At 50.4% G+C, this 18,336-nt stretch overlaps 2 protein-coding genes across 2 annotated transcripts; both read left to right on the forward strand.

The window, feature by feature from the left end:
• Positions 1 to 22: 22 nt before the first annotated feature.
• On the forward strand, positions 23 to 17,029 carry LOC118639438 (F-box/LRR-repeat protein 2-like). The gene is made up of 4 exons (XM_036275863.1): positions 23 to 65; positions 3,401 to 3,502; positions 14,420 to 15,412; positions 16,932 to 17,029. The coding sequence occupies exons 1-4, from the start codon at positions 42 to 44 to the stop codon at positions 16,956 to 16,958; spliced, it is 1,146 nt and encodes a 381-aa protein (XP_036131756.1). The 5' UTR covers positions 23 to 41; the 3' UTR covers positions 16,959 to 17,029.
• A 26-nt stretch (positions 17,030 to 17,055) lies between these two features.
• On the forward strand, positions 17,056 to 17,820 carry LRRC29 (leucine rich repeat containing 29). The gene is made up of 3 exons (XM_036276064.1): positions 17,056 to 17,124; positions 17,328 to 17,545; positions 17,652 to 17,820. Exons 1-3 carry the CDS (start codon positions 17,056 to 17,058, stop codon positions 17,818 to 17,820), a joined length of 456 nt encoding a protein of 151 aa, XP_036131957.1.
• Positions 17,821 to 18,336: the final 516 nt, after the last annotated feature.

Here is an 18,336-nt window from a genome sequence, read left to right on the forward strand (position 1 = left end):
TCCCAGATGCCTTGCGCGGGGGCGGAGGCGGCAGGGATGCGATGGCGGAGTCGCTGCCCCTGGAGGTGAGAGGAGGCCGCCCTCAGGCCTAGCTCTGGCCAGGCCCCGCCTTCGGGGTCCCGGGCTGTGGGGAGGGGCTGTCAGACAGTTCTCCGGGTTCCGCTAGCCAAGCGGAAACGACCCGCCTGGGAAATCATAGGATTTGCCTGGTAATGGCCCCCACCTTTGGGCCACTCCATCCCCTTAGTTGGGGGACATCTTCTTCCCCATCGGCCCCAGGAGATGGCTGTTTGTCACCTCAGAGAGGACTGGGCCTCTGCCTACCCACCTTCTCTTGAGATGGCCGCCCCTACCCCTCAATTCTGGAAGATGTCTGCTCCATCCCATAGTCCCAAAGGGTAACCGGTTTTATCCCATTGGCCCCTTGGGATGACCGTTCTATTCCCTCCACCTCGAAAGATGGCTGTCCCTTGTCTCCGGCGGTGGGAGACAGACCGCCTCTCCTATTAACTCCGGGCATGATCGCTGAATTCTGTCATCGAAGACAGGGCTGCTCCCCATTCCCTCTGTCCCCAGTGATGGCCGCCCCTACCTCCTTTGCCTCATGGGATGTTTGCCCTCCTCCTTAGCTTGAAACATGACCTCTCTGCTGCCGTTATTCAGAGTGATAACAGGTTTTGACCCTTCCATCCTTTTTTGCTCAGAGAGTTGGCCTCTTCACTGCCCACAGGAGACAGGGCATTCTTTCCCTATCAGCCCTGGAATAGGGCTCTCCTTCCCCTTAGCAAAAATAGGATCCCTCCCACGCTGTTGAGCCCCATGCCATGGCATCCTTTTCCCATTTGTCCCCAGAGGTTATCTACTTCATCCCTATAGATCCCAGGAATGACTAATCATACCTCTAGAAGTCCCTTGGGATGGGGTTCATGAGATGGCCACTCCATATTTATCACTTTTTCCTCTGGTCCCTTTAGAGAGGCCACTCCCCTTCTCAGCTCAAAGAATCCCCTCAGTGAGGACAGGTTTTTTTGCCCTCTACCTTTGATCCTTGGGTTGGCTGCTGGGCCCCAGAAGACAGGATGGGGTTGGAAGCTTGGTCATTCCCAGTCCCCATCAGTGTTCTCTTCCCCATATCTAGCCTTGCTGGCCCAGAAAGCTTTTCTCCCCAGTCATTTTCTCAATAATTGATCTGTTTTATCTCCCCACCCTGAGCAAACCTTTGGTGAAAAACAGAGATAGAGGACTATCCATACTTAATTCAATCCAGTGAGTACTTGCTGAGCACCTTTTGTATACTAGGGATGAGAGAAGAAAAGATCAGAATGAGCTGATGAGGTCAAGCTTGAGAAAGGCATTCCAGGAAAGAGGCCTACATAGGCAAAGGAAATGGACATGCTGTGTTTGTAGGACAGTGGGGAGACTGGATTGGGGAAGCTCTGGGATCAGGGGTCCAGTTGGACATGGAGGCCTGGCAGTACTGACCCCAAGAGTGGAGATTGTGTCCTGGGGGTACTGGGATACCCTGAAAGTTTTTATCAGGGGAGTGCTGAGACTTAAAGCTGTTTTTTAGGAAAATTAACCTTATTGCAGTGTGCAGAATGATTAGCAAGGATAATCCTGGAGACATAAATTTCAGGTGGAAGATTGTGTAAGGATTCCAGGTTTGGAATGATGAAAATCTAGGCGACTAAGTAAAGTTTCAAAGGTAAAAGTATTAGTAACAGCAATCCAGCAACCATTTATGGAAAACCTACTAGGTGTCAAGCACATCATACTTATTAAGTTTATATATATAATTATATACATATAAATATCCCCATAAGACTGTGACCTAGATTTTCTAATATCCCCATTTTACAGGTATGGAAACTGAGACTCAGAGAGGTCAAGTACCCTGCCTAAGGTCACACGTTACACAGCTAGAAAGTAGTGGAGCTGGGGTTTGAATGAGTCTAAGTTAGCCTGGCCTAAAGCCTGTGCTTTACACCTGTATCTGAGAGCAAGGGATAGAAGAGCATGATGAGTACAAAGTATTATCAAAATCTTCAGATGAGATGTACTGTTGGCATTGAAGCTCAGGCACTAGAAAGTTGGTAGGTAGGGCTGCTTTGGACTGAGGGCAGAATATGAATTCTGGTTGACATGAAGATGATGGTAAAATATTTAGATGAAGGCTTCTGTGGACAGTTGACAACACTGGACTAAGTAAGATAATTCAGGTATATTGAATTGTTGGTTATTCTTATAGAGGTAACTGTTGAAGCCATGCAAATGAGCTTATTATCCTAGAATGTAAACAGATTGAAAGACCCAGGTCCAAGCCCTGGGAACCACAGAAGAATCCAGAAACAGGGCAATTGGAGTGGTGAGTGGAGCCCTAGAAAACACAATGTTACAGGAATCAAGGAAGGGAGATTCCAGAAGAGAAGAAGAGTTAATATCAGATCATTCCTGGCCTCACAGGAGACTCCCTTCCCAGTTCCCTATAATAGGGCCTCCAACCTCATCCCCCCAGCTTCATAGAGCGTAAGTGGAGCGAGGGCCTGAGCCTCCCAAGCTGGGACTTGCTGGAATCATATCTTACCAGATGAGGAGGCAAGTTGGCAGTGAAGAAGATGGGAAAAGAGTGGGTTCCCAGAACCTGACCTATGAGGGTAGGGGGAAGGGGTGTAACTTCCTGAAAAGCAAAGGAGGAGCACTTGACTTGCTGTGTGCTAGTTCCTCTGCAAGACATGTTATTTAATTCTTGCAAAAATATGTTTAAATTTTACTACAACTGCCATTTTGCAGATAGGGAAAACAAGGCTCAGAGAGGTCAGTTGATAGAGTAAGGATTTGAATTAGGTTTATCTGGTCCCAGTGCCTAAGCTCTTTTTACCAAACTGAGCAGGATGTTTGATTTTTATCAGTTTGTACAATCCTGCATCCAGATAATGCTTAGGACAGGTTTGTTCACAGTAAAGATACGTGGGAGGTGTTGAGGGGACATGAAGACTCTGTGAAGCTTAGGATCCAAGATGAACTAGAAGCCAGTGCTCTAGTCCCCTCAGACCTACCGTGCTATCAGTTAGAGAAAGTTCCCAGCCCTGGCCGGTTTGGCTCAGCAGTTAGAGCGTCGGCCTGCGGTCCTGAGAGACCCGGGTTCGGTTCCCGCTAAGGGCGCGTACCTCGGTTGCAGTTTGTCCCCGGCCCTGGTCGGTCGTGCGGGTGGCAGCCACTCGATGTGTTCCTTTCACATCGATGTTTCTCTCTCTCTCTCTGTTCCTCTCTCTCCCTCCCACTCTACCTGAACAAAAAATGGAAAAATGTCCTCGGGTGAGGATAAAAAAAAAAAAAGAGAGAGAAAGTTCCCAAAGCCCCAGCTCTAACAGCCCCCAATGCCCTCTCTTTTTCCCCTCAGATGCTCACATATATTTTGAGCTTCCTGCCTCTATCAGATCAGAAAGAGGCCTCCCTCGTGAGTCGGGCTTGGTACTGTGCATCCCGGAATGCCCTTCGGGAGGTAAGGTACCCACCCTCACCTGGCCCATTCTCAGTTGTCTCTTGTCAGCTTGCTCATGGCACTGCTCATACATCATCCATCCATTTATTCATCATACATATATAACATTTGTACATACTTGCCTCTGGGTGCAGTGCTGGGATTATGCAGACGACTAAGACACAGCCCCTCCCCTGAGGAACCCATGGTCCATTGGAGAAAAAAGACAAGTACAGTGATACCTTGGTTCTCGAACATAATTCGTTCCAGGAGGACGGTCGAGAACCAAATTGTTCGAGAACCGAAGCAATGAAACCCAATAGGAAATAATGGAAACTGGATTAATTCGTTCCAAGCCCCAGAAAATGCCTATTTACTGGCCTAATTTGTATATAATATGTAGAAAAACATAAGTCTCAACAAGAAATAAAAGTGTACAGTATGTCTAAGGGTTAAATTCAGTGTAAAGCGTGACTCTCTCCACAAAGCGTGACTCTCTCCACAAAGCGTGACTCTCTCTCTGCACTCACACTGATGACGCAAGCAAGGCGCGCTGGGCCGAATGAACGCCATTCGGCTCAACTCGGCTCATCTCGGAAGTTCGAGTTCCAAATATTTGTTCGGATTCCAAGACAAAAGTTTCTCGAATCTCCTGGTCGAATACCGATTTGGTCGAAATCCGAGGCGTTCGAGAACCGAGGTATCACTGTACTCATAATATCATATGCTCAGTGCTATGACACTGGAATGAAAGGTGCAATGGGAACATGAAGAAGGACATCTGAAGGAAACCTGCAGCATTGGGGAGGGCTTCCTGAAGGAATAGGATGAGGATGAAGGTTGGCCTTTTCAGGACTGGTAGCAGCACAGGTGAAGGCACCAAGGTGTGGAATAGTTCTGGAGATGACCACACAAGTTCCCTATGACTGGAACGTAGATGTGTGTGGGACACATGGTGGGAGATAAGGTTAGAAAGGGGTCAGACTACAAGCTGGCAGATGTGCCAGGTGGCATTGCTGAGGCTTTCTCCTGGTTGCCATCCTGGAGCCTTTAAAGGACTGTTAAGACTAGGGAGTGACATAGGGTGATTTGTGTCTTAGAACTCTGCAGTGTAGAGTGGGCTGGAAAGGGCAAGTCAGAATGTAGAGAGACAGCCCAGCTAGGAGGAGAATGCAGACATCTGTCCTAGTTTGAAAGGCAAGCAATAGTAACTCCTTATTTTAATTTTTACTTTTTTTTTTTTTGGTACGTGCCCCTAGCGGGAACCTAACCCGGGACTCTCTGTTCCACAGGCCAATGCTCCAACCGCTGAGCCAAACTGGCCAGGGCTTTACTTCTTGATTATTTCTGAGGTTGAATAGTTTTCTCATTAGCTGACCATTTATATTTCCCTCTTTTGTTTATTTGTGTTCTTTATCCATTTAACTACTGGGCTTTAGTGTTTTTCTTATTTCTTTGTATGAACATTTTATACATTAAAGAGATTAATCACTCTGGCTGATGTTGCTCAGTGGTTAGAGCATCAGCCTTTCCATCAAAGGGTTGTGGGTTTGATTCCTGGCTAAGGGCATGTACCTGGGTTGCAGGTTCTATCTCCTGCCATGTGGGAGCAAACCAATCAATGTGTCTCTCTCATATTGATGCTTCTCTCTCTCTCTCTTCCTCTACCTCCCTTCCACACTCTCTAAAAACTAATGGAAAAAAATACCCTCATGTGAGGATTAACAAAAAAGAAAGAGAGAGAGAGATTAATCTTTACATATTTATTGAAATATATTCCTAGCATGTTCGCCTTTTAATTTGATTTGTAGATGTGTGTTTATTTATGAGACACAGAAGTTAAATTTTGATGTTGTTGATTTTGGACATCTTTTTCTTTCTTATTTCTTCCATTGCTTTTTTTTTTTAATCCTCACCCAAGGATATTTTTCCATTAACTTTTAGAGAGAGTGGAAGGGAGGGAGAGAGAGAGAGAGAAACATCAATGTGAGAGAGACACATAGATTGGTTGCCTCCTGCACAACCCCAATTGGGGCTGAAAATCAAACCTGCAACCCTGGTAGGTGCCCTTGACTGGGAATCGAACCTGTGACCCTGCAGTCTATAGACCAACACTCTAACCACTGAACCAAACTGGCCAGGGCTCCATTGCCTTTTTTTTTTTTTTTTTTTTTTTTTATCTTCACCCGAGGACATTTTCCCATTTTTTTGTTCAGGTAGAGTGGGAGGGAGAGAGGGGAACAGAGAGAGAGAGAGAGAAACATCGACGTGAAAGGAACACATTGAGTGGCTGCCACCCGCACGACCGACCAGGGCCGGGGACAAATTGCAACGAAGGTACGCGCCCTTAGCGGGAACCGAACCCGGGTCTCTCAGGACCGCAGGCCGACGCTCTAACCGCTAAGCCAAACCGGCCAGGGTGCCTTTTTTTTTTTTAATCCTCACCCGAGGACATTTTTTCATTTTTTGTTCAGATAGAGTGGGAGGGAGAGAGAGGAAGAGAGAGAGAGAGAGAAACATCGACATGAAAGGGACACATCGAATGGTTGCCACCCACACGACCCAACCAGGGCCGGGGACAAACTGCAACCGAGGTACATGCCCTTAGCGGGAAATGAACCCAGGTCTCTCCAGACCGCAGGCTGACACTCTAACCGTTGAACCAAATCGGCCTGGGCTCCATTGCCCTTTTTTTTTTTTTTTTTATCATCCTCACCCGAAGACATTTTTCCATTTTTTGTTCAAGTAGAGAGGGAGGGAGAGAGAGGAAGAGAGATGTTTCTCTCTCTCTCTTCCTCTCTCTCCCTCCCACTCTACCTGAACAAAAAAAAAAGGAAAAAATGTCCTCGGGTGAGGATAAAAAAATAAAAAATAAGAAAAATAAAAATAAACTTAGAGATTCCTTGCCTCTTCAGAGAGTTGATAAATATACACTCATGTTTTCTTCTGGTTTTTTTTTATTGGACTTCATTTTTGTAGAGCAGTTATATGCTCATAGAAAAAAATGTTTCTTGTTTTGCTGTGTGAATCTTTATACTATTTTTTTTTAATTTTAGTTTTTATCCTCACCCGAGGACATTTTTGCATTTATCTTCAGATAGAGCGGGAGGGAGAGAGGGGGGAAGAGAGAGAGAGAAACATCGATGTGTGAGAGATACATCGACTGGTTGCCACCCATGCGACCCCAACCGGGGCCGGGGATAAACTGCAACCGAGGTATGTGCCTTTAGCAGGAATCAAACCCAGGACTCTCTGGTCCGCAGGCTGACTCTCTAACCACTAAGCCAAACCGGCCAGGGCTATACTAATTGTTTTTATTGGTGAAATTATTTTGATTTATGCTATGAGGTAGAAGCTAAACTGATTAGTTTTTAATTAGTCCAAATACAATTTATGTATAATCTTTCTTTCCCCTTCCCCACTGGATTAGAACCCTTCTCTGTCAAATATTAAATGTGGAGGACCTGTTGTCGAGTTATTTATCCAGTGTCATTGAGCTAACTGTCTAAAGGAATTTGATTTGGACTTGTTTAAAACTTGAAGTGTGAGATGTCTAGATGGTAAAATCTAGTTGGTAGTTGGATTTCTGGTGGGTGAGGAATCCAAGAAAAGGGTCTGGACAATAAATATACATTTGGGTGTCATTAGAGAATGGGTGGAAGTTGAAGCCATGGAAGTAAATAAATTCCCTCAAGGAGAGCATGAAGAGCTATAGGAAAAGCAGGCCACAGAGAATGAATGCCCAAGGGCGCAGAAAGGAGGAGAAGCCTACAGAGGGGACTGAGGAAATTCCAACAAGAGGAGGGCCCAGAAGTCAAAGGCAGAGAGCACTTAAAGTGTCAGGTGGAGCATTAACAGTGTCAAATCCCATGAAGAGCCTAGAAAATAAAGAACAGATAGTATCCATGATGTTTGACATCCAGGGAGGTCACCAGTGACTTCAGCAACCTATGGCATTCAGGGGGGAAAAGCCAGATGGATTGAGGGGTGAATAAGAGAACAAAGGAAGTGTAGAGAGTGACCTCACTTGCAAGACATTTCCCAAAAAAAAGGATGAAATAAATAGGGCAATAATGAGAGGTTGAGGTTGGCCTGACAAAAAGATTTTAATTGGGAGAAATCTCAAATGTGATTATACTTTGAAGGGAGTCACTAGAGGAGGAGTGAGTGTTGGGAGGAGAGAGGTCAGGAATGGTGGCTGCCACCTGAGGTGGTGGAAGAAGCTGGCTTCAGTGTGCAAGGCTTGGTCTTTGATAGGATGGAGAGGATGTCACCTCTCCTCCTCAGGAAGTGGAGGGGTGGAGGTGACAGTGTAGAGCCATTTGCTGAGCAAGTTGCTCAGAGGCTAGTGGGCTCTTTGTTCAGTGAATTTGGAGACCAAGTTATCTTAGGGGAGTAAGAAGAAAAGTGAAATCCGGGGCTTCAGCAGAGAGGTTTGGAATATATAAAGGGTAGAAGGAAGATGGAAAGTTACCAGAGACACATGGAAAGGCCTCACTCACTCAGATGTTGATGCTGCCTATCTGTGCCTAGCACTGTGCTGGGCCCTGAGGGTGCACGCCTGAGGAAGACAGCACTCAGGAGCTGGTAGTGAGATGGAGTCAGCAAAGTCAAAATGAGAGGATACAGTGCTGCCCTCAAAGTCTCTCGAGGCACACCAGCGATGCAGAGAAAAAATTCAGAAAAGATTTCATGGAGTAGGGGATGCTTGAGCTGAGTCTTGAAAGAAAAATAAGCCCTGGCTGTTTTGCTCAGCAGTTAGAGCATCAGCCTGCGGACCAAAGGGTCTCAGGTTCAATTCCCGATCAAGGGCACATATCTGGGTTGCAGGTTCAATCCCCAGCCCTGGTCGGGGTTGTACGGAAGGCAACCAATGAATGTGTCTCTCTCATATCAATGTCTCTCTCCCTCCCTCCCACTCTAATAAAAATAAATAAATAAGAATGAAGAATAAATATTTGCTAAATAGACAAATAGGACTAGTTGAGGGGTGAGACTCCCCCCCCCCCAACACACATACATTCCTAAACAGAAAAAGCAGCTGAACCAGAGGCAAGGCAGCATGTGACAATGGTCAGAAGTTGACATTCCCAGAGGTGGAGCTGGGGAGAAAAAGGGGCACTGGCATGGGAAAGTTGAAGCTGGAGAGTAGGCAAGGGTCTGACATAGAAGGTCTCAAATGCCAGCCAGGAAGCTCAGCCTCTGTCCTATGAAGTGAAGAACCATCAGAGGGTCTGAAGAGGCTCAATTTGCCTTTTGTGAGGATCACTCTGGTGACAATATGAAGGCTAGATGGAGCCAGAGAGACTAGAGGCCAGAACCCTAGTCTCTAGGAGAAAACTACTATAATATATTTTGACAGGCATTGAAGTAGGAGCAGAGGAACATATTGCAATATATTGAGGAATGGAAGGCACTTTGGTCATTGAATAAGAGGGAGGAGTGTAGGATGATGCCCAGATTTCCGACTTGGGTAACTTGATAGAGGGCACTGAGGGTTTAGGAGAAGGACAGAGTTGGGGGTAAGACAGTGAACTCAGATCTATATCCATGTATCTGAAGAGAAGTCCATCAGGTAACTGTCTCCCAGGGTCTGCTGCTCTGGAAAATTATGTGGACCATAAAGAAAATAGTTGTGATGTGATGAAGTACAGTCCGCTAGGCTGGGGAACGGGTGAGGAGGAAGAATGGGGGAGGGAGGGAAAGAGTGGAACAAACCATGGAGAACTTATTTGCCTATGGATTGGGTCTTTCTCTTCTGCCATGACCCCAAAAGAGGCTGATGGGGAGTAGGCCAGAAGCCAGAAAGGCAGAATCAGTAGGCGATAGCTTCAGGGGCAGACTGGCCTCCATAACAGGTGGCATGGCAGATGTTGATGACTTTCCTGGAGGGGAGCTGTTGCCAGAAATGAGTGTTTCCATGGGGGCAGTGGAGGAAGAGGTAAATGGGTGAAGCAAGGGGTAAATAAATGGCCACAGCGGGTGTGGGTGTGCCCATGCACTTCCAAGAAGTGTGACTGTGGAGGGAAGGGGAGAAATAGGAGAGGTGAGAAGAGGGGGTGCAGGATCAAGGGAGGCTTTTTGTTGTTTAAGAGTCTGGGGTGTCGCCATGGCTGGTTTGGCTCAGCGGTTAGAGCGTCGGTCCATGGACCAGAGAGACCCGGGTTCAGTTCAGGTTAAGGGCACATACCTCAGTTGCAGTTTGTCCCCGGCCCCGGTTGGGGTAATGTGGGTGGCAACCACTCGATGTGTCTCTCTCACGACGATGTTTCTCTGTCACTTCCTCCTTCTCTCCCTCCTGCTCTATCTAAAGATAAATGCAAAAAAAAAAAAAAAAAGACTCTGGGGTGTCTGTGGACTCTGGGGAAGGAACAGTAGAAAGGCAGAAACTGCAGGGTTCTCAGAGGAGAAGGTGGGGGACAGACTCCCTAGACCAGGAGAAGAGAGTTACCTTGAACTCAAGAGTAGGAGAGGGAAGGAGGTTAGAACTGGTCCTGCCAGGAGTGGGCTGGTGAATCTGACAAAGGGAGGGCCTTCCCAACTAATGGCATTGGTTTATTTTGGAAATAGAGCAGGTCACCCCTGAGAAGGCTGGAGTGAGGGAGGGTGCCACAGTAGCCTCAGGGGCTGGAGAAGATAGTGGGCCTGGAGAGAAATCTCAAAAGGAATGAGAAGAGAACTGGGTGGTAGGAGTGGAGCAGGCTAGTGCTGACAGTGCGAGTAAGGGGAGACCATGGATGGCTTCCTCAGCACAGAATTCTGTATCCCCTGCACATACCCAGGGGAGACAGTGGTCTCACCATCCCTGGCCAGGCAGGGAGCAAGCAAAATGGGTGCAGCAGCATAATGGGCAGGGCCATGAGACTCCTAGGGAGATATAATCAGGGGAGAGATCTGTTGGAGTCCAGCAAAGAAGGAGAGGGCAGAAGAAGCAAAGTGGGCAGTCAGGCCCTGGGGTATAGATGAGACTGGAATGGGAATAAAGGAGTAAGGGAAGAAGAGGCCAGGGTTAGAGTTCAGGATTTTAGAGTCCACCATTTTAGTGCTGGGGCTGTTCCAGATAGAACATTGACAAAGACCCATTTAGTGCTTCTGAAGAACTCAGCCCTCCCTGGGCTGAGGGCACTTGGAGTCCAGGCCACAGGTACCAGGGCATCTAGGGCCCTGCTGACATCCTACCACCACCATGTCCCAGAGAGCAATCTGCAAGACCCTATTGGCAGGAACCATCTTCCAGGACCCAGGTATGGACAGGTTGATAAGGAGGTAGTGCCCCAGCTAGTAGGTGCTATAGAAGATTCTGGCTCACCAAGGCCAATGTAGGGCCTGTGGCTCACCAGGCCAGGCTAGGATGCTGGACTCAGTTGATTTCTTATTCTCTCTGACCTGCTCCACTTAATCCCAGTTTTTCTCAAATAAGAAAGTAGACAAAGGCAGCACCCCAACATACACCCAGGCTCTGCCTCTTCCTGGGGCTGGGGGCTGATTGCCTGCTGCTGGATTGATCACTGTGAGGCACTCAGAACATCTCAGCTTCTGCCCCCGTCTTGGGTGTTAAAGACTTAAAGTCTAACTCCTCTCTAGAGACCAAAGCCCTGGGTTCCAGGGCCTGTTTTCTCAAAGGTCCTCTAGAGAACATGTGTGTTAGCTTTGGGTTCCTGTACCAGAAGACAGAGGGCCATTTCTCTGTCAGATGGCTCTCCAAGTCTGCACACTGAGGCCTGGAGCCTCAGCTCAGGCTTCAGTAGGTACAACAAAATCCTGGCCTCTCACAAGGCACATGTGGCACTTTTAGCAGATGTAGGGCATTTCCTGACTTTGCATTTACTCTTAAGATACCAGCATTGGGCCCTGGCCGGTTTGGCTCAGCAGTTAGAGCGTCGGCCTGCGGTCCGGAGAGACCCGGGTTCGGTTCCCGCTAAGGGCACGTACTTCGGTTGCAGTTTGTCCCCAGCCCTGGTTGGTCGTGCGGGTGGCAGCCACTCGATGTGTCCCTTCACGTCGATGTTTCTCACTCTCTCTCCCTTCCTCTCTCTCCCTCCCACTCTATCTGTACAAAAAAATGGAAAAATATCCTCGGGTGAGGATAAAAAAAAAAGAAGAGAAAAGAAAAGATACACAGATTGGGAAGGAAGAAGAAAAAAAAAAAAAGATACCAGCATTGGGAGGAAACCAGGGGCTAGTTGGCCCCTCTGTGGATAGGGTGGCTAAAATTGGAGTAGGTTCCCTTGCAGTCCTCTCTTGAGCCTCTAGAAGCATCTTCCTAGGGCCCAAGGAGGAGAGCTTTACTATACTAGGGCCAAACACAAGGACCTAAGAGCCTGCTCCTTCTGCCTGCTGCTCTACCCCCCAACCCCAGATTATATCCCTAAAAGGCTGCTCCTGGGCTCCTGCCTTTGAGTCTAGGCCGGACCACTTAGGTGATGACTTAGATGCTGCCCCCTCCCCACCAAGAAAAATAGTGGACAGCAGGGAGGTGGGTGAGCTAGAAGTCCTTTAGGCCAGGCCCTACCCCTTTATCCAGTGGCTTTTGCTGCTACCCACCAGCCCTGAACTTGGACCCTGGGCTTACTGCCAGTGCCTTCCCTCAGCTGTTTGTCTACCTGTTTATAGGGAGGCAGTGGGAGAGGAGAGAACATTCCTGACACCCTAGGCTCAGGAAGGAAGGTCAAGAAGGAAGACTGAAGGCAGAGGGAGCTGGCATGTGACTTAGGGGGCAGGTGCTGCCTGGGCAGTCAGCAGGCTATGCAGTCCCCCAGCCATAGTTCATCCCATGCATCATCAGATTGGCTCATCTGGCATGCAGGGCTTTGAAATGGCTGGAGGCCTGCTTTACCTTGCCTTTCTAAAATCTTTCCTCCCTGATCTTTTCATCCCTCTCCCCACCCTCACACTGGGATGTTCCCCATCTCTCATTAAATCTGAGAGAGGGACCCAGGTCTTTGGGAATCCCCACTACCCCACTGTGTCCCAGTGTCCACAAAGGGATATGTGGGGAGTGCTCCTCTCATCCATAATGACCATGTTCAGTGGGGTGTAGAAAGGGAATCTGGTTGACCCACAATTCCTGTGGAAGCAGCCAAGAGCTGGTCTCCATCACTTACCACTTACTCCTTCCCGTGATGACAGCCATGCTATTGATGGCTGCTTCTCTCTGGCAGAAGCCAGGCTGTTTCTCCACCCCTGGGGATGAGTTTTGTGTGTCTTCCTGGGAGGATCCTGTTGATAGGTATCTTGCAGGAGTGCATATTATGTGTCAGTTCTACCTTTCTGCTTCCCCTTTATGTTCTGTAGGGTACAGCAGGGAACATAAGCTTGTTATTACAGTTGCTGACAGGGCAGGTTTTCCAGGGAACTTGCTTTCCTGCATCAGGATTGCGTTGATACATTAAGACAAGAGCCTTTGAGTACTACTTGCCTGCAACCTGGGCATCCTCAAGGGTAGAGAAACAGAGCTAGGATTTTAGAAGCCAAGCCTCTTCTCCCTCCCATCACAGACCTGTTTCTTTCTTTTTTTCTTTGGTATGTGCCCCTAGCGGAAACCAAACCCGGGACTCTCTGGTCCACAGGCCAATGCTCCAACTGCTGAGCCAAACTGGCCAGGGTCACAGACCTGTTTCATAAAGACCTGTACCAACTACCCTTTGGCTCCCTCTGGCACAAGGTTAGGTTTCCTTAGCTGGGGGCTCTCCAAACTCCTGCACAAACCAACTTATTCCCACAATGACTTAGCCCTGAGCAGGCCTCCTGCCTACCTCCCTCCAGTTGTCTGCTCCCCTGTTCCTGTACAGCAGGGCCAGATCAACTTCCTTGGCACCTCTGAGATTCATTCTCTTAGTTCCTGCCCCCAGAAATGGAGTCTTCTCCTTCCTTACCTGGATAAGACAAACCTTCCAGAGATGAGCCTCAGGCATCACAAGCATATCTTGAACTCTGGAGCCTGTGGAGCTCACATGTGTTAGTGCATGCACACATACACATGCATGCATGCACACATTTTCACTTATACACAAAATTCATTTTTGCAAACATTCATGTGGCCGAGACACTGAAGCCACCAGGGATCTCAATCTTACTGCCTGCCCCAGACCTCTGGCATCTGAGCCACAGTGGGTTGTGGTGAGTGAAACCTGCCTTACCCTCTTCCCACCTTCAGCTGTTCTAAGGGCTATTTATCTATTTTTATTATTTTTATCCTCAGCCGAGGACATTTTTTCGTTTTTTGTTCAGATAGAGTGGGAGGGAGAGAGAGGGAGAGAGAAAGAGAGAGAGAGAAACATCAACGTGAAAGGTACACATCGAGTGGTTGCCACCCGCACAACCCAACCAGAACCAGGGATAAACTGCAACCGAGGTATGTGCCCATAGTGGGAACCGAACCTGGGTCTCTCTGGACCACAGGCTGACGCTCTAGCCGCTGAGCCAAACCGGCCAGGGCTCTAAGGGCTATTTATATGGTCTCGAGAAAGTAGGGGAGACTGGTGGTTTAGCTAAGGCCAAGGGCTGAGCCCATGGGTCTCAGGGCCACCTTCTGAAAGTCCCAAAGGTTGGGGTCCAGCATAATTTGTCCTTCAGCTCCCTGGAGGCTTTGCTAGGTCTCCTCAAGGCCACCCACCAACCCTTCTATATCCTGCATGCCAACTCCCCACTTCCCACGGGACTCCATTGGCATCCAGACCCATCCATCACTAATCTTCCTACCCTCCCCTTATTGTCAATCATCCATCCCCTTGAGCCCCAGTATGACTTGTCCTCCCAGCTCCCAATTCCCACCAGCACCCCCCTAACCACACATGACATCACATACCACAGTGGGTGTCCCTTGTAGAAGGGCCCTTCTCTGACCTGCCTTCAACCTCTAACTAACAACTTGTCACCAGACCTGATGTCCAACACCCTCTGAGGCCAGAGGGCTAATGCAGACCTGCTGCCCTTTAGGAAAAGGTGCGGTACAATATCCCTATGTCTTCGGCCTCCCTCCCAGCCATCAAGAGCCTGGGCCTCTGGGGCATCTCCTGCATCAACCTGACCAACCTGGATGGCTCACCAACTTCACACCAGGTGTTGCAGTCTATTGCCTACCACCTGGGCCCCCACCTGCAGAGCTTGTGCCTCAGTGGGGGCAGCCCAACAGAGGCTTCCTTTGTGGCCCTGATCCTCAGCTGCCCAGCCCTGCGTAGCCTTGACCTCAGTGGCTGCAACAGTCTCTTTGCTTCAGGCATGCTGCTAGCTCAACCCAAGATGGCACAGCAGGTCCAGCAGGCACTGAGCGGCCTCCGTGAGCTCAACCTGGCTGGCCTGCGAGACCTGGCCGACCTCAGCTTCAACCAGCTAAGCAGCTGTACCCCCAGCCTAGAGCGCCTCTCCTTGGCTTACTGTCATCTCACCTTTGAGCTAGGCTCAGCCTGGGGCTCCATTGGCCCCCAGGACTCCTCCCCTTCCCAACTCTCCTTCCACAACCTGCTGCGATTTGTGAAGGAGCGGGCTGGTAGCCTGCGTGCCCTGGACCTGAGTGGCACTGGCTTGCCACCTGAGGCCCTGCAGGCCCTGGGCCAGGTGGCCGGGCTACAGCTGCAGGAGCTGAGCATGCACAGCTGCCGGGACCTCTCCACGGAGGCTGTGGCTGCCCTTTGCCGCCAGCAACCAGGCCTTACCTCCCTGGACCTCAGCGGCTGCTCAGAACTGGCTGACAGGGCACTCTTGGCCGTGAGCCGGGGCCTGCGGCACCTGCGGCACCTGAGCCTGAGAAAGCTGCGGCGGCTGACGGATGCAGGATGTACAGCCCTGGGGGGCCTCCGGGAGCTGCAGAGCCTTGATATGGCTGAGTGCTGTCTAGTGAGTGGACAGGAATTGGCCCAGGCCCTGGGTTCAGTTTGCGGAGCTCCACCCCCACTGGCCTCCCTCAGCCTGGCCTACTGCTCCTCACTCAAGGTGAGCCTACCATCCCCTTTCTTCCACACCAGGGCTGGGGGCTGGGGAACTGGATGTGTGGCACCAGGGAGGAACTGCCCAGTGTTTGTGTCCAAGGAGTAGTAGTCAGATCTGAACTTGGGACACAGTCTGGAAGGGGAAAGGAGCCTAGACAAGACAGTGCAGCTGCCAGCACTCTTCCCAGCAGCTCCCTCTGTGGGCTCAGGTAAAGGGAGGTTCAAGAGGCTGGGGTGGCTCAGCCCACGAGGTAACCTACACCTGGCATGCCAAGTGTTCATTGACCACTGCAGTCTGGAGAGGGGGCACTGAAAGCGGGTGTTCTGGAGGCAAGGAGGGCTGATGAAAGGAGGTGACAGAACTGAGCCTTGTGGAGAAGGGACACTGAGGTTCACTTTTTGCCTGAAGCCAGTCTCTTCAATAGGGCTCAGCCCTGCCCCTCTGGGTGGCATCCCTGCCTTGGCAAGGTCAGTCTTCTTTAGTGGGTCATTCTTTCAATCTGTCAATGTGACCAGGGTATTCCCACCCTGAAAACCATCTCTCAACCTTTTCTCCACAAATGCCTCTTCCCCTGCCCCACTCCATCTTCTTTTTGCCACTGTCTCTTAGCTGGACTCTCCGGAGCCTCACATTCTTGTGTCTGCATCTTTCTACAAACCAGTTTCCTCTACTCTGCCCTTAGCTCCTGTTCCCCAACCACCACTGCTTCTGCCAGGTGGCAACCCTACATCCACTGTGACCTCACAGTTCTGCTTCAAAATCTAGAGGAAGTGTATCTGATGGTGTCAGTTAGGTCAGTTGGCCACCACTACTCCAATAAGCTGTGGTCAGAGGCTAGCCTCAACCTACCCCTTCAGCAGGGACTGGAAGCACAATCAGGGCAGACACCTACCTTGGAAATTTCCACCTGCATCTTTTCTGCCTCAGCCAATCTAGGCCTTTATCCTCCAGCAAACTCATCCTGGTGTCCTATCCCTGGTGGCTCATTCTGTCCACTCTGACCTTTCACCAGCACAGGGACAGTATTGCTTCCCTCCATGGACCCTTGGTAGCTCCCTATTGCCTGTGGGGCTTGAACCTTGGACAGCTCCCTGTTGCCTATGGGGCCGGAACCTTCCTAGTGACCCTTGCCAAGTATGGTGACAAGCACAAGCCATCTTTCCATTGCTCTCTCCCTTCTCCACTTTCCTCCTAGGACACCTCAGTGCTCTCCCTGATCCCAGCGCTGGGACCAAGTCTCAGGGTGCTAGACTTATCCTCTTGTGTGGCCCTCACCAATCGGACCCTGCAAACCATCTGCACTTACCTTACTCCTCTCTTAGTCCTGCGCCTGGCCTGGTGTAAGGAGCTTCGTGACTGGGGGCTTCTGGGGCTGGGGGAACCACGTGAGGAGCCAGCACAAGGAGCCCAGGTGTGGGACCCTTGAGGTTACGGAGGGTGGGGCTTACCTGTCCTCCTGCCCCTCCTGAGTGTCTCTCTCTCTCTCTCTCTCTCTCTCTCTCTCTCTCTCTCTCTCTCTGAGCACCTGAGGGCCAAACTCGGAAGCTGAGAAGCAGGGCTTCTTCCCACAGCTACACCAAGAGCTGGAGGATCACGCCTCAGGCCCTAAGGACTCTTCTCCCCAGCCACAGGGCCCCTCCCTGCTCATGCTGCAGGCCCTGCAGGAGTTGGACCTCACAGCCTGCAGCAAGCTGACTGATACCAGCTTGGCAAAGGTGTGGGACTGGTGGTGTGGATAGGCTGAAGATCCTGGGGCTTGAGTCAGGGGTCTGAGCCGACCCACATTTTGCTTGGAAAAAATTCCTTTCTCACTGGCTTCTGTTGCCTATGGCCTCTCCTTTGGCTGGGGTGGAAGAACCTAGAAGAGCCCTGGCCCTGTGCCATACTATACTCCATCCCCACACCCCCATCCTTGCAGGTGCTCCAGTTTCCCCAGCTGAGGCAGCTGTCACTGAGCCTGTTGCCAGCACTCACAGACAAGGGCTTGGTGGCTGTGGCCAGGGGCTGCCCTAGCCTGGAGCGCTTGGCACTGAGTCACTGCAGCCTCCTCAGTGATGAGGGCTGGGCCCAGGCAGCCAGCTCCTGGCCAAGGCTGCAGCACCTCAACCTGTCCAGCTGCAGTCAGCTCACAGAGCAGTGAGTGTGTCCAATGATGCCACAGTGCAGGGGCTGGGCTGGGCTGGGCTGGGCTGGGCTGGGGCCCCACATCAAGTCAGGCACTCACACTTTGTCCTCCCTGCAGAACACTGGATACCATTGGGCAGGCGTGCAAGCAGATCCAGATGTTAGATGTTGCTATGTGCCCTGGTATTAGCATGGCTGCTGTCAGGCGATTCCAAGTCCAACTGCCCCAGGTGACCTGCATCCAGTCCCGCTTCGTGGGAGGGGCTGACCTGACCCTAACGCTCTGAGGCCAGGTCAGTAAGCAGCCCTGTAGCTCAGCCTCCATAGTCCCTAGCCCTGGCTTTTTGACCTGGAGTTCGACTCATTGCCTCCTGTTTCCCTCTGCTACATACCCCAGAGCCCCTTCCCCAAGCTATAAGTACCTTTGCTAGGACTGGAGGTGGACTAATCCAGGGCAGCCCTGTGTGTTTCCTACCCAGCCTGCCCCACAGTCCAACAGGGCTTTTAGCTACGTGACTGCCGCAGGCCCCTGGAAATGCCAGCCCCTGCTCTCCTGACCAGGCCTGGGTCCGGAAGCCCCAGGCCCACAGGTGGCTGGGTCTGATGCTGGGGAGGAGCAGACCCCGTGCCTCTTGCTCTGCCCACTTCTCCCTGTGCTCCACTTTGTTCCTTATAGGAGCTCCCCCATGCCCAGGCCGGTTTGGCTCAGCGGTTAGAGCTTTGACCTGTGGTCCAGAAGAGCTCCCCCAGTCCTCTACCAACACTGAACTTTAGCAGCAAGCAACAGTCTTCATTGTAAACCC

The sequence above is a fragment of the Molossus molossus genome, unplaced genomic scaffold (assembly GCF_014108415.1).
Source record: "Molossus molossus isolate mMolMol1 unplaced genomic scaffold, mMolMol1.p scaffold_m16_p_21, whole genome shotgun sequence".
NCBI classification, from domain to species: Eukaryota; Metazoa; Chordata; class Mammalia; order Chiroptera; family Molossidae; genus Molossus; species Molossus molossus.